The sequence below is a fragment of the Platalea leucorodia genome (genome assembly GCF_965183815.1).
Source record: "Platalea leucorodia genome assembly, chromosome: 7".
Lineage (NCBI taxonomy): Eukaryota > Metazoa > Chordata > Aves > Pelecaniformes > Threskiornithidae > Platalea > Platalea leucorodia.
In genome coordinates this window covers 19546312-19560500 of record NC_138829.1, presented here as the reverse complement: position 1 = coordinate 19560500, position 14189 = coordinate 19546312, and the positions used below count along the sequence as shown (strand labels likewise).

The following is a 14189-nucleotide window of genomic DNA, read 5'->3' as shown; positions in this document are numbered from 1 at the left end:
GCAAATTGGTTTTCTGACACCATTTCATATGCTAGTTCCTACACAAATGTTAGGATGGTTTGGGGACCAAACTATGACACATTAAATATGCTATTTTGTTTGCTATGAGAAATCCTTCTAGACTGTAAACAGGTAACTGTTGTGTTTGCCAACCTATCACTGTGTTCCAGAAAGGCAAGCAAATAAATTGTAACTTGGTGGTAGAGTGGTAGAGCTACTGAAATGGTTACACAAACAGAACCCAACTGATTTTGTCTTTATTTCAAACACTGAAAGTATGCACAATTTTTAAAAGACAGAAAAAGAGAAAAATGTATTTCAAAAGATTTAGTGCTATACTGCAAGCAGATCATCACAATTAAGACCACACTGGAAATACTGCTAGCCTCCCAATCCAGAGAGGCCCAAACTAAAACCTTAACTAAAAATATCTTGAGCTACAAGGAAGCTCAAAACCTAAGGGTACCTGTCATGAACGGAACCAAAATCCTGGATTCCAATGTGGGTCCATGCTTGTTTGTGCTTCCATACCTATTAAAGGAGGTACAGTGTGAATGCTACAATATTTATCTGGGTTATTATCAGTTGGTGGACAAAATCCTCAAACCCAGAGGAGACAGAGGAGAAATGAAGAAAACATTTTGCATCAGGACATGCTTTTGCTGCCTCTCCCTTGTAGGCTGCAGCCGTGCTGCTGGGAAGGGGCTGAAGTGACCGGTCAGTTGTAGACCACCTGATTCTGGATTGCATTCTACCGTCATCTGGATTTTGGTGCTTGACAAAAGCTCCACGATTAAAAAAAAGTCATTTGCGCTCGCTTCAGCATGCCAGCTTTACAGTCTCTGTCGTACCCCCGGTCGTTCAGGTTTCCCCGAAGCATGTGCTTTATTAACGCGACCCCCCCGCGCCGTCCTCCTCTCCCGGGTGCCGCTCCGCGCTCGCCGGGGAAGCGCAGGCCACCGCACCGCCAGCGGGGATGCTGTCCAGGGAAAAAAAAGCACCGACTCGGCCGAGGTTCCCCTCACCCCGGGGTCCCAGCCTAGGGAGCGACGGGGAGATGGGGAGAGGCCTCGGCGCGGGGCCGGCGGGGACCCGGCGGGGTCCCCGCGGTGCCGCAGCCCCGCGGCGGGCAGCTCCCTCCCCGCCGGCCCGGCCGCCCCCCGCCGGCTCCGCCGGCACCGGCGCCCGGCGGAAAATGGCCACTGCCGGGGCCAGGCTGCCCTCGCCCCTCGGCTTGGCGGCGGGCGGCGGCCGTGTCGCCGCGGGAGCGGGGCCTCTCCCTCGGGCCGGGGGGGGGGCTGCTCACCCGCCCGTCCCTGCGTGGCTCTTACCTCAGGGGCGAGGAGACGGGGGAAGGGGAGAGGAGCGCGGCGGGGCCAGGGCGGGGGGCACCGCTGGGCCGGAGCCCGCCGCCGCCCCGACTCCCGCAGCGGGCGAGCGGCCGCCGGCCGCGCCTCTGGGGGCGAGCGGCCGCGGGGCTGGGGGGGGCGGGGGGGAGCGGGCCCGCCGGGGGAGGGGCGGGGCCGGCCGCGGAGGGGGCAGGGCTGCTCGCCGCAGTCACCCTCACACATACCGCGCCGGGGAGGAGAGAAAAAGGCCCCGCTCCGGCGGAGGGATACAGCCCTACATATATAGCGGGGCGGCGCAGGCTCACACCCCCAGCACTTCTCCGAGCCGCGCCGGGGAGGAGGCACCAGCCGCCGCCGCTCGTGGTCGCGCAGTTCGTGCAGCCGCCGCCGGGCCCGCCGCCGCCGCGCCATGGTAGGTAGCTCGACCGGCCGACCGCGGCGCGGGGTGTCCGGGCCGCTGCGGGGGCTGGCGCGCAGGGGGCCGGCCGCAGGCTCGCTGCGGAGCCGGAGCCGGGGACGGTCGGGTCGGGTCGGCGGAGCCGGGCTCTCCCCGGGGGGGAGCCCCGCGGCAGGGGGGAGCCCCGCGGCAGCGGGCGGCGGGAGGCCGCAGCCTTTTCCCGCCCGGGTCCCCGCGGGGCGAGCGGGGCTGGTGGCTGCGGACGTCCCCCCGCCGCGCTGCGCGGGATCGCGGCGGAGCTGCGGCCCTTCCTCTTCCGCCGCTTCCTTCCCCTTTCCGCGGGGCCTGCCGTGTGGGCGCCCCGGCTCCGCGCCGCCCGCCGCGGCCCCGCCTCGCCTTCCCCCGCATGCGGCGCTCGCTCCCCTCCGGAAAGGGCCGGGCGCGACGCCCCGGGGCCGCGGCCCCTCCGCCGGGCAGGGCGCGCTGCGGGGCGGGGGCCGTGCCGGGCGGGGCGCGGGTCTGCGGGCGAGGATCCCGCTCGGCTCCGGCACCAGCTGCACTGCGCAGGGAGCGGGGGGGCGGCGGCCCGGGGGAGGGCACGGCGCTGCAGCTACTGCGCCCTCGCCCCCCCCCCCCATCCCCCAAAAAAACGCAGCAGCCGCGGCGAAGCCCATCGCTCCCTGCATTACATCATGTCTCCTCCTCTTCCTCCCCGGCCCCCGCGCACCCCCCGGCTGGGGGGGGACCGGGGCGCAGTGCGCGTTGCTCGGCTGGAAGCGGCCCAGCGCCCGCATGGGGGGCTCGGCGGGGGGAGCGCAGCCGCCCCTCTCCCCGGGGGCTGCGGGGGAAGAGCCGCGGCCCCCGCCGCCGAGGGGAGGGACGGGGATGGGGAAGGCTGGCTGCGGAGCCGAGGCGCCCGCCCGGCTGAGGGATGAGGACGCGGTGTGGCCGGCGGCTGGGGCGGGCGGGGAGACGGGGACGCAGTGCAGCAGCGGGTGGCTGCCGGCCGGGAAGGGCCCCCGCTGGGCTCGGCGGGCTGCGAGCCGCCCGCTCCCGCGGCCGGGCGGTGCGAGCCTCCGCCTCGCCTCCCGAAGGGCATCACCGGTGGGCGCCGGGAGCGGCGGCATCGGCCGCCGGAGTGCCGGGGTGCCGGCCCGGGCTCCTCGCGGAAGAGGGCGAGAGGAAGGGCTGGGATTTTCCCGGCGGTTTTTCGCTTCCTACGAGAGCGACGAAACAGTTGCAGGCTGACCTCTAATCGCGTTTTGGCAATCTGGGTGTTCCTCGGCTCTGTCTCTCCATCTCCCCTTCCCGTCGGGGAAGGCTGACATCACCAGGCCAGGATCTGATGACTTGGCTGGGTGGGGTGACGGCTCCAGCCCTGGGTACCTTTGTCCTGTAGCTGGGGCGAGCGGGCAGCCGCTGCGCCCGTTGCTCGGCAAGGCGAAGCCCATGGCGGTTTAGCGTCGGGTTGTGCCCTTCTGGCATCGCGGTGTGTGCGAGGTTGTTGTTTGGTTTTTGTTTTTTGTTTGTTTTTTTTTTTTTTTAATTGGAAATCCGATCTTTAGAAATATCCAGTGAGCCCCGGCTAATGGGGCAATGAGCCGGTGCCGTGGGTTGGAGGCTTTTGCCGAGGTGTGGCTCTGTTTCCTGTTCTGCAGGGCATTGAGTCTGTTATGTAAATTCCTTAGATAATCTTTAAGTAAAACCTCGCGTTTTCTGGAAAATCACAAAGAGTGCAGAAAGTCAAACTGGATTTTGAACACGAATTTTCTGCAGTTATTAAAGAAGATTTATTGAATTTGAGCTCTGTCTTCAGCTGTTAGCATTTCTACCCTTCACCCCCCACCCCATTGTGCGCATGGGGAATTAACATACAGACATTAAAACATCAAAAAAAAAAAAACCCCAACCCCAACATCTATATACAGGTGAAATCTGGGTATGTCACTTAATATACACAGTGGGCTTTCAACCCTACCCTATTGCCCTGTGCAAGAGCTTAACAGATTGTATAGCCTGTTAATTCTCCATTGTATTTGTTGCTCTTTACTGCAGTTAAGTGGGGGGTTTTTTGTACTTGAATAATGGTATTTTAGGACGAAAGGGTTACAAGATGCCTGCTTTCTCTGACCTACAAAATTCTCTGTTATGTTAGTAAAAGCTGTCCAATAAAATGAGTTTAAAAGGAGTTAGTACCTTGTATTCTCTGGTGTCTGGGACTAGGTGTGTAAAGTCCAGGTGTTTTTTTTCTTTTTAATAACTAGGAAAATGCATATTTTTCTGTAAAGAACTGGTTAGCTCCTTTGAGTCCAAACAGCGGAGCTTTTTGTGATGCTGTATCCATGCAGAAGGGAGAGGCTTCTGGAAGGATGTGGCTAGCACAGTTGAGCTCTGGGAAAGCCCGTTTAATTGCCCACTGAGCTGTGTACCTTTGGATGCAGCAGTGGCCTCTGAGATGTACAGAAGGTCATAAGCAGGCATTTTAAATCTTGCCACTTAAAATGATGTATAAAACAACCCGTATATCAATGTGGGGCATCTTAAACTGCTTGGCTGAATAGAAGAATAATGTGATGCTCGAAAACTGGCATTTTCTTTGTCAGAGATGGCAAAAATCTCTGTAATACCGAGTGATAATTCCTCCTAATATTGCAGCACAGTCTTTTCTGTTAAGCTTACAGTAGGCTAACACTTGATGCAGTGTAGTGGGGGAGGGCGGACTTCAGTAGTGTTAGATCACTAGGTGGCACGCTTGTCATTAGCCCCACGCTAATGGCAGTGTGCAAATACCCCCACGCAGTATTAGGGACACTGTACTGCTGGAAGTGACATTTGATGTGATGTGAAACCCCAAACACATGTCACGAAGGATTTCATGCCTCTCTGACCAATTGCAAGGAGCCCGCCCTGTGTCCTTCACTTGACCAAATCGGATTCTCCAAGCCGAAGGATGGCATGTCTGGTTCTTCATGTGCAGTTTCAAAGCAAGTTAGCTTATATGCTTTTGGAAATGGCTGCGTGGTGTAGGTGAGTGGAATCTCCTTGCAGAGGCAGGATTCCATGGGTTGAAAGTGGCTTTGTAAAAGTAATGATAAATCACTACTGAAATCTAAAGGAAGTGTCTTGTGGCTTGACATAGCTAGAGGTAAACAATATTCTAAAATATTCTATTCTTCGTGTAGGCTGATCAGCTGACTGAAGAACAGATTGCTGGTAAGTGTCTTGATGAGAAATGACTATTTTTTTGCTAAGTCTTTTTGACTAAAAGAAAATATATTATCTCAAACATAATGGAAAAAAAATCTTTTTGACAATTTCAAATCTGTACTAGCACTTTTTTAAAAGCACTTTTTTAAAAAAAAAAAAACCCACATTCCAGAAGATTGCTGGTTTATTGCCTCTTAATTTAGACCACTTGTTCCTTGGACTACAGATAATGATTTTTTTTAGACTTTCAGACTTGAGCCAAGTCCTTCTAGATTTCTTGCAAACAGAAATAATTGCTAGACTCAAGTGAACTTCTTGGGAGTCAAGGCAGACTTAGGCACTCTTTTCTTTTTAACAAAGTGGAGATAAAATCAAAATGAAACGGCAACAAATAAACCTAAAATGGATTTATTACATATTAATATAAGCCAACGTCTTTTAAATAACTTGTAACAGTGTGTCTGTAATTGAAACTGGTTAGGAGAAGGAGCATTATTTGACCTTCTGGAGACCAGTCACCCACTTGTAGCTGACATCAATTCTTATTGTCTGCTACCTTAAAAATAAGTTGTAAATGACAAAACTTACTGTTCCTGTAAGCCTGTTAATGGTGAAGGGAACCCAGTGGGTCCCTTCAGTTATCTCAAGCAGCTGCTGTTTATGGTGCAACTGTGCCTCGAGCAAGATGATGTTGAAATGCATTATGGAGTTGTAATGCAGATAATAGCCACATGAAATAATTTTGACTATGCTATGCAAATGATGTGTTGGTACTGTAAGTAATTTTTTCATTTGAGAGCATTAATTCTCTCAATACATGGACAGTTAGATAAAATGTTTCTTAAAATTATACCAGGCATTGTCAGTGGAGTGCATTTTTATTATGCAGTTTTCTCGTGCTGGTGATGTTACTAAACACTGGGACTGTTTCTGCCTCTAGAATTCAAGGAAGCCTTTTCCCTATTTGACAAAGATGGTGATGGTACTATCACAACAAAAGAACTGGGAACTGTCATGAGGTCATTGGGTCAAAATCCAACAGAAGCAGAATTGCAGGATATGATCAACGAGGTAGATGCTGATGGTAAGTGTTGGAAAGGTAGTTATTAGCACTGTGATCATCTTTATGTATGACTACCATACCTGGGCTTGGGCTGCATAGAGAAGATGCTGTGACATTGATCTCTTGAACCAGTTTCAAAATACTTGATAGAATCTAAGTTCAAAGCGGTGTCAGGTTTTTTTATTGCTCTCTGCACAGCAGTCAAAGATGCTAGCAGTATTAGTGAGAACCTAAGAAGGGGGATGAGCAGAGACAAAGTTACGCTGTTTGTCTTTAATGTTGTATGGGTCACAGACTTCCTATTACTATCTGACTTGCCCTGACCTGCTGTTAACCTGCGTTTCCACCCAGCTTTTCTACACGTTTCGTCAGCCCGTGTTGGTCTTAATAGCTGTACTAATGTGTGTGGTTTCGTCTAAGGCCAAAAATGTGGTAGGAGTGGAATAGTGCTAAACTTCCAAGAATTGAAAACACAACAGGGAGAGACACTGTAGTTTAACATGGTGTATTAGGTCACTAATAGATAGGGGGAAGGATTGGAGGCAAAAGCAGAAAAAGCATCCTGTATCAAGTCTACCAGAATTATTTTAAAGGGATGCCAGAAAGGATAACTGCACATTTTGTTTCTGAGACTCCAGACATGTTAGCAGTTATAAAATGGAAAAATGCTTTCCCGTGCTCAGTGATGTCAAGGCTTTGATCTTGTATGTTGGTTGTAATAGTGATTTTTCTCTAATATCTCTGTAAGAGAAGAGTGAAAGTATGTTGGCAAGAGTATAGATTATCTGGTTATCAGACTACATTAATTACAACTACTTTCCTAAAAGTGTAAGTTGACCTTAATTGCTAATTCTTGGATGCAGATATTGAAAAACTTTAGGGTTTGCAGTGCTATGTAGAGTTTGTGTATAGTGCCTTCTGCAGTCCGCAGTGCTGCACTGGTAAATTAAAAATGAAAGGAGACACAACTTCAGATAAGTATGCCTGCCCATTGGTTTAAATTTGTTTTATGGCAGAATGCTTTGCTATTATTCTGCATGTTCATTGAAGATTTTTCAAAGCTGAGTACAAGACCTATATTCAGACTTAGCTGGTAGATAAAGCTGGCCATGGTGATAAATAGTTGTGTATGTCTCAAACATACACTAAGCTGCAAAGGTTTTCTTAAACTGCTTTTTTTTAGCTTCTTTGCTATACTTACCCAATGACTTTGTGTTTCCCTCAAGCAGTGGGTAGATCCTAGTTGCACAGTGAACTATTTAATGCATTTTTTGGTATATAGGGCTGAATCATGACTATACAAATGTAGTTTCTGCTGGTTTAAAGAACTTGTTTCTTCACCATACCACTTTTCTCATAGCTTTGAGCAGCCTGAAGTTTGAATCCTTACTTTAAATGAAGAAATCTTCAGGGTGAGGCCTGGATGTTACCAGGGATTTTCAGTTTTGCACTGAAATACCTATAAGAACACGTACTGCGAAGCTTATCAAACATACCAAATGATTGCAGCTTTTCTCATGTCACTGGAATTTGGAGATCCTTGTTGCCTGTTAAAATGGTGCATTACTTTTGTGGTGTACAGCGTATGTTGATAAGGAAGTTGATTTTTAACAAGGAACAAGTATTTATGAGCAGCTTAGTGAAGTGTAATTTTTCTCAAATGTTAGCTATGCTGGATTTGTAGTGCCAGCTTTATAATACATTCCCTTCTGGAATCTCCCACAGCAATTAGGAGTTTCTAAAGAAACTAAACGATTAATTTTGGGGAGTGATTTGAAGTAAAGATAAGTCTTAGTATTGGTTAACCTTGGAGCATCAGACCAACATTTTACTTGCAACTTGGGTGGCAGATGGTATGGCTTGACCTGGAGAGAAGGCAACAGTTGATTTTGTTGTGCTGAAACACTGCAGTGACAGCAGCTACTGCACATTGTAATAGCAAAAAGGCAGTGGTAGCAATTGAGGGAGAAGGTCCAGTTCTTCTATAAGAATAGTTTACAGAGAATCTGTCAATCTTATCCCTGGCTAAATTAAATGCCAGGGTTTTTTTAATAAAGAAAAGCATGGAAGTTTAATTTTTGGAAGTTTCTTTTCATTAAGGCAATGGCACTATCGACTTCCCTGAATTTTTAACCATGATGGCCAGAAAAATGAAGGACACGGACAGCGAGGAAGAAATCCGTGAGGCATTCCGAGTCTTTGACAAGGTATTGATAAAAGTACAAATATTCTTTAGAAGCAGTAATGATATCCATTTTTTCCTCAGTGTTTTCTCCCTTCTTGTCTAGAAGGAAAAAAAGTCCTCTAGTAGAAGCAGAGGAATTTGAAACAGAGCAGGGACTGTTTTGGAAACAGAACCAGGACTGTTGCAGGCTGGTTCTACCTGCTTTACACAGCAGGTCTAAGCTTTAGGCTCATCCATGAGGAAAACTTTCTGGCCTTTCCTTAGGAGCAAAGATGAGCAACAACTTGCTGCTTGTGGGGTTGGGGGGTGAAGGGGTAGGGGTTTTATGAACCTTCTGACTTTAGGGGAATGGGGAAATGTTTGCACGGATGCACAAGGTTTCATACTTTTTTATGGAAGCTTTTGAAGCTAAAATGTCATCAGTATTTAGGGGTACATGAAGTATTGCGTGTTCTGTTTTCAAGATGTGGATTTTGAGGTTGCTTTTGGGAAAACTTAAGAGCTCAACTCCCTCTGTCTTTAAGGATACCTGGGTATACCTGATCAAAGTCAATTATTTCTAGAACAGGGGTTCCCCCCTTTGGATTGCTTGGGTATGACAGATGTTAAGAGAATTGTGTTGAGCTGTGGATGGTGCAGCTGCTAAGCTGATGCATGTGTATGTGTGGAAGAAGGCCTTATTACTTCTTGTTTTTATGGCAAAAAAGTGGCAGTCTCTAGTATTTCACTGGAAAATGTGCTAGAGGAAGTGTTTGATTGCTTGGTTAGTACTTCATCTACTCTATGGGTTATTTCTGCAGACTAGATTTGTGTTTAAAGCCACTGAGGTAGCTTGCCTACTGGTGATGGCCATATGAAGTCCTGGTCTAAGCTAGTGTATTCTTCCTGTAGATGGAAGAGGACAATTTCTGATATGGCTAGGGATGAGCTCTAGGTTTGGATATTACTAATGGGAACACGACTTAGTGTCATTCTTTTTTTTTTTTAATTTGCCACAAAGCTTTTTACAACTCCTTATGAGTAGAATTTAAATGCTTTCTTTGAAATTTAGTTTTATATGATCTTATCCAAGAAGCCTAACCTAGTCACCTGCAGTCTGGTGGTAGAGGTAGTATGACACAGAAGAGAAAGCTGACTTCATTCTTGCTGGTGGGGAAATTGGTCTTTTCTTTTTTGGCCTTGCTTAGGCAGCAGAGACTAAACAAAAAACATTTTGTTTCTGGGTTTATTTTTGAAAGATCTTTAAGAGCATTAAAAGTATCTTGTCAGGCATGCTGTTATTCTTACAGTACAATAATTGTATAGGATATGGTGGCATGGATGCTTTGTAAGGCAATGGAACTAGTACATATTTTAGGGTTATGCAGTGTACCAGGTCTGTGTATTTGTGCCAAGTGCTGTAACGCTAGTTCAGAAGCAGTTACTGGAAACCTAGATGTAGTTTGAGTTAAGCACCATCAGGATTGTTGATCGTGATCTTGTGCAACTCTTTCCTCACAGGATGGCAATGGCTATATCAGCGCGGCAGAACTACGTCACGTTATGACAAACTTAGGAGAAAAGCTAACAGATGAAGAAGTAGACGAAATGATCAGAGAAGCAGACATTGACGGGGATGGGCAAGTCAACTATGAAGGTAAAAAGATGCTTGTCTTGACTCAAAACCATTACTCAGATTGAGTGAAAGCCTGTTGCATAGGGCATTAATTTCTAGTCCTTGAGACACCAGTTTATTTGGTTGTCCGCTTCTGTGAACAACAACCTAGATGCAGTGAAAGGGGCTTTTTTTATGCCAAGTGTGTTTAAAAGACTTACCAGTTGATAAATCAGAGTGACTTTCTGTCTTTTCAGAATTCGTACAGATGATGACTGCAAAGTGAAGAGACCTCCTTTACACCTTTTTTCCTCTAGAAGAATCAAATTGAATCTTTTACTTACCTCTTGCAAAAAAAAAATGTTCATTTATTCATTCTGTTTCTGTATAGCAAAACTGAATGTCAAAATACCTTCTGTCCACAAACTGCATGTAATGGTTGGTGGTCCTGTCCCCAAAAGACAAAGTTAAACATCAGTTTTACAATATAAATAATTGTACTACCTTGAAAATAAAAAAAAAGGAAGCACTTAGTGAACTCAAAAGTTCCATTTGCTAATGACTATTACACTGTTTGGGCTGGCCAGTTTTTCATGCATGCAGCTTGACAATTGAGCACAGTCAGACATTTGTATTAAAAGGAAAAAAAACAACCTAAAAGATCCACTCTTTTGTTCAGCAGTGGATTCTAGTTCAATTTGTAGTATAAATTGTCATAGCTGGTTTACTTTAAAATTGGTTTATACCTCAGGATGGTATGCAGCAAAATGGTTGAAGGATGCAAAACTTAGAGAAAATGCCCTAAAGGTTGAATGGTTCTCCTGTACGTAGCAGTGTGCTCCAAAAATACGATGATCTTAACTATGGATGGCATGTCTGTGTTAAAATACTGGTTTAACATTGTCTGCATTGCACTATAGTGAAACGGGTGTCGGGCTGTTACCGTTCACAAAATTTTTAAAAGAAACCTTCACCAAGGGAGCATCTTTGGACTCTCATATTTTTAAAACCTTCTGTACCATGACTTGGAGCTGGCGGAGTAGCCTGTGGACTTCAGCACAACTATCGACATCGCTGTTCAAGATACTACAATTTATGTCCATTCCAAGTTGTAAATGATAGTCTTTTTTTCCAATAAAAGACCATTAACTTAAAGGTGGTGTTAAATGCTTTGTAAAGCTAAAATATATATATAATTGAGATAATAAACCAAAAAAGCAGTAGGAGGGAAGTGTTTCTATGAATGACTTGCTGCTAAATTATAATGCACATGTATGCAATAAGTTATCCCCTATCTTTTCAAGATGGCAAGAACTGACCTCCTGTAACCCAAGACCTTTGCTATAAATAAATGAACTTGTGCTTGCCTTTCATATTACGACAATGTTAATTTAGTTGGTCTCAAAGTCGTGTAATGCTGACTCGTCAACTATCAGCACAGAAGTAACACCTCATTTCACTAAAGTGGAGAGCTCTGAGCATGCATGTCAATACTGGGGAAACATGTATAGGTTGCTTATGTTTTTTTGACAGGTTATAGAAACTAGTTGGAGAATTTAAACAGCATGGACTTCATAGATATCTATGAATCTCAAACATGCCAAAAATGCATTTCTCTACCCACAGAAAGAAAACAAAAGGACATTTCTTTTACAATATGTAAAAAAACCTAAGCCTTTTTGGAAAGTGGGGCTATTATGTCTTGACTATCTTAAACACTTGCATGAATTTTGTGGGGTGGAGAAGAGGACTAGGGTTAATTTAAAAACCATCTTGTTACTTCTGCTTTGCATGCACTAGCAGTGCTTAGTCATTCCAGGTCTCTGAGTAAGTGTTCTCTGATCCTTCGGCTTCCCCATGAATGAGTGGCAAAGCAGCCATGTCCACTCTTCTTTGTTTGAAAGAAGAATGCTTTTCTTTTTTTTTTTCTTTTTTTTTTTTTTCAAATAGCAGAGCCTCCATGTTGAAGGCTTTTATGTTTGGGAGGGAGGGACTAAAGCTTAATTACTTGACTGTAAGTTTGTTTCCAAACGTAACTGGAGTTGCAAACCTTAATTGCTTAATTGCCTTTGGTTTTGGAGAGTTGATACTCTTTTGAAAGAGATGTAGGTCTCCATTCATCCTGTCTAACTGAGGTGCCTGTGTTAAGAACGTGGTTGCTTGAAATGCAGCTCGGTGGGGGTCAAGAGACACCTCCAGAAGGCAACTGAGACTATCTGCCTTCAGTGATTATTTTTTTTAATTTTATTTTTTCCTGGAGGGGTGGGGGGAGTTCTGGGTGACTAGGGACCCAGACATCTTAACCAAGTGCCTAAAAGTTAGATGGGCTGAATGTAGGCAATTGTTTAGGTCTCTAGTTGTTGCAAAGGCTTTTTGCTATGGCTGTGTATGCTGTCTTAGCAAACTGGCCAGGATGATGGGAATGTCTGACTACCATTTGAAAGTGGAGTCTTGCATGGCAGCTGCAAACTGCTACTTTGGTAGTGCTTGAGAAAGGCTGCAGTGATTCTGTAGACCAGCTTTTAAAGAGAACGTACTCAAGAGACAGGCAAGGTAGGAGCAATGGTTGCTGCTCTGAACTAATTCCTTCTTCTGCCTGAGTGTGCAGAGAGATCTTGTCTAGTAGGTAAATGCTTCTTACCATCTATCTGTCATTCACTCACGGTTGGTAGGGTAGTTCATTTAAGAACAGCTGCTTTTAGCTTATTCAGTGTGCTCTGTGCTTGCTAGCAAAGAGACCTCATTCCTGCAAGAGGTTCTTGGCTTGATTAGAAATTGTCTGGCAGTGTGCAGTGTTGGTATGCCCTGTAACTGAATCTGCCTGGAGGTATCTAATTATTAACTGACTTCAGTACCACATCAACCTCGAGTAAATGTATCCTCTGTACAGGACTTTAGCTCTGTTCCCTTCTGCATAGTGAGTATCTAGAGAAATGAAATGGTGTCATCAAGGACTTCTTTTTTTATTATTTTTTTTTTTCCCCTCCCCTCTGCGAGTGTGCGTGTGTGGCTTTGGCTTTTTCCAAATGTGAAAGTGTGGGCTGGATACACTTGGTGCATGGCTTAGAAACATGGGACTGGAAAGAACTTCCTGGGTCATCAGATCCAGTCCCCTGCTATTGCAGGCAACCGTGTCATATAATCCTTTTAATAAACCGATCAAGCTTAACCACCTGCTTGTAAGTGGCTTGTTTTCATGGAAGTTCTGTAACTCATGTTGCTCTCAACTGATGCAAGTAATATATGAAATATGAAGTTAATCAAAAGGTCCTCCAGCTTAGCTTTAGGTTTCTCATTACACTTATTTAACTGACTTTCTCAAACCTGTTATTCTTTGCACAACACTCAGGAAAGTGTTGAATCTTTACACCCCCTTGCTATGAATAAGAGTTGGTGTGCTTGCTTATTTTTTTTAATGGAAAAGATGGATGTCTGGCTTGTTGAAATTTGTTAGATATGTTAATTGTCAAGGCAAGAAACAATTGAGTTACTTGTATTTGATACATAAATTTAAGGCTAGAGTATACATAACCATTTTTAAAATACATCAACTTGCAGTGTAGTTTTATATTTAATACTGAAATTGTACTGCTAAAGTTTAAACTGCTGTTAATCATATTCCTCTTCTGATCATAATGAAAAAATAAAGGGTAAGAAAATGCTTAACATAGATTATTCATTATCATGCTTATTTTATTAATAATTCAGGCACTGAAATGTCTCCAGGTATGGGGCATTCGTTTTGTTGGGTGGGGTGGGGCGAAGGCGGGGGGGTTTGCTGATGTGGTGGAAGACTCATCCCCAACCATTTGTCACATTTGTGCAGCTTCAGAAACACAGATGCTATCAAAAACTGATCGACAAATTACCCTACACCTTACTGATGCATTAACTGCACGTGTGGGTATGAGTCTGATCTGCGGGCAGCATACGGTGCTGCAGCTGCCAGCCCCTGCGCCCTGCCCAGCTGAGCGGGGAGGGGGACGAGGCCGTGCCTCGGCCCCTGTATCGCGGTACGCGTGTGATGTGAATGCAGAGCCTTCTTCCCAGGTGACACCATCCTAAACTAAAAGCACAGTCCTGGGGTTTAGAAATTGTAACAGAGTTAACACAGCTTGCTATTCCCCTCCCATGGAACTAACTGGAACACTTGCCTTACTGCAATCCAATTAGGGTTTTGGGGGTTGGTTTTTTTTTTTTTTTGGTGGTTTTTTTTTGGTTTGTTTTTAAAATGTAATGACTAAGTGAAATCTGACAGAAAGGACTGTGGCAGGACCATGGCATGTCTTCTGACCACAGACATCTAGCTGTCAAGTGAAGACAGGCAATGAAGGCTGATGCCATGTTTCTTCTGACTGACATTTAGGGAAGCAAATTGTATACTTGCAAATAAA

General features: G+C 45.9%; 1 protein-coding gene across 1 annotated transcript; it reads left to right on the top strand.

The window, feature by feature from the left end:
* The first annotated feature begins 1590 nt into the window (after positions 1 to 1590).
* On the top strand, positions 1591 to 13467 carry CALM1 (calmodulin 1). The gene is made up of 6 exons (XM_082318814.1): positions 1591 to 1761; positions 4929 to 4959; positions 5894 to 6037; positions 8117 to 8223; positions 9702 to 9837; positions 10053 to 13467. The coding sequence occupies exons 1-6, from the start codon at positions 1759 to 1761 to the stop codon at positions 10079 to 10081; spliced, it is 450 nt and encodes a 149-aa protein (XP_082174940.1). The 5' UTR covers positions 1591 to 1758; the 3' UTR covers positions 10082 to 13467.
* The last annotated feature ends 722 nt before the right edge of the window (positions 13468 to 14189 follow it).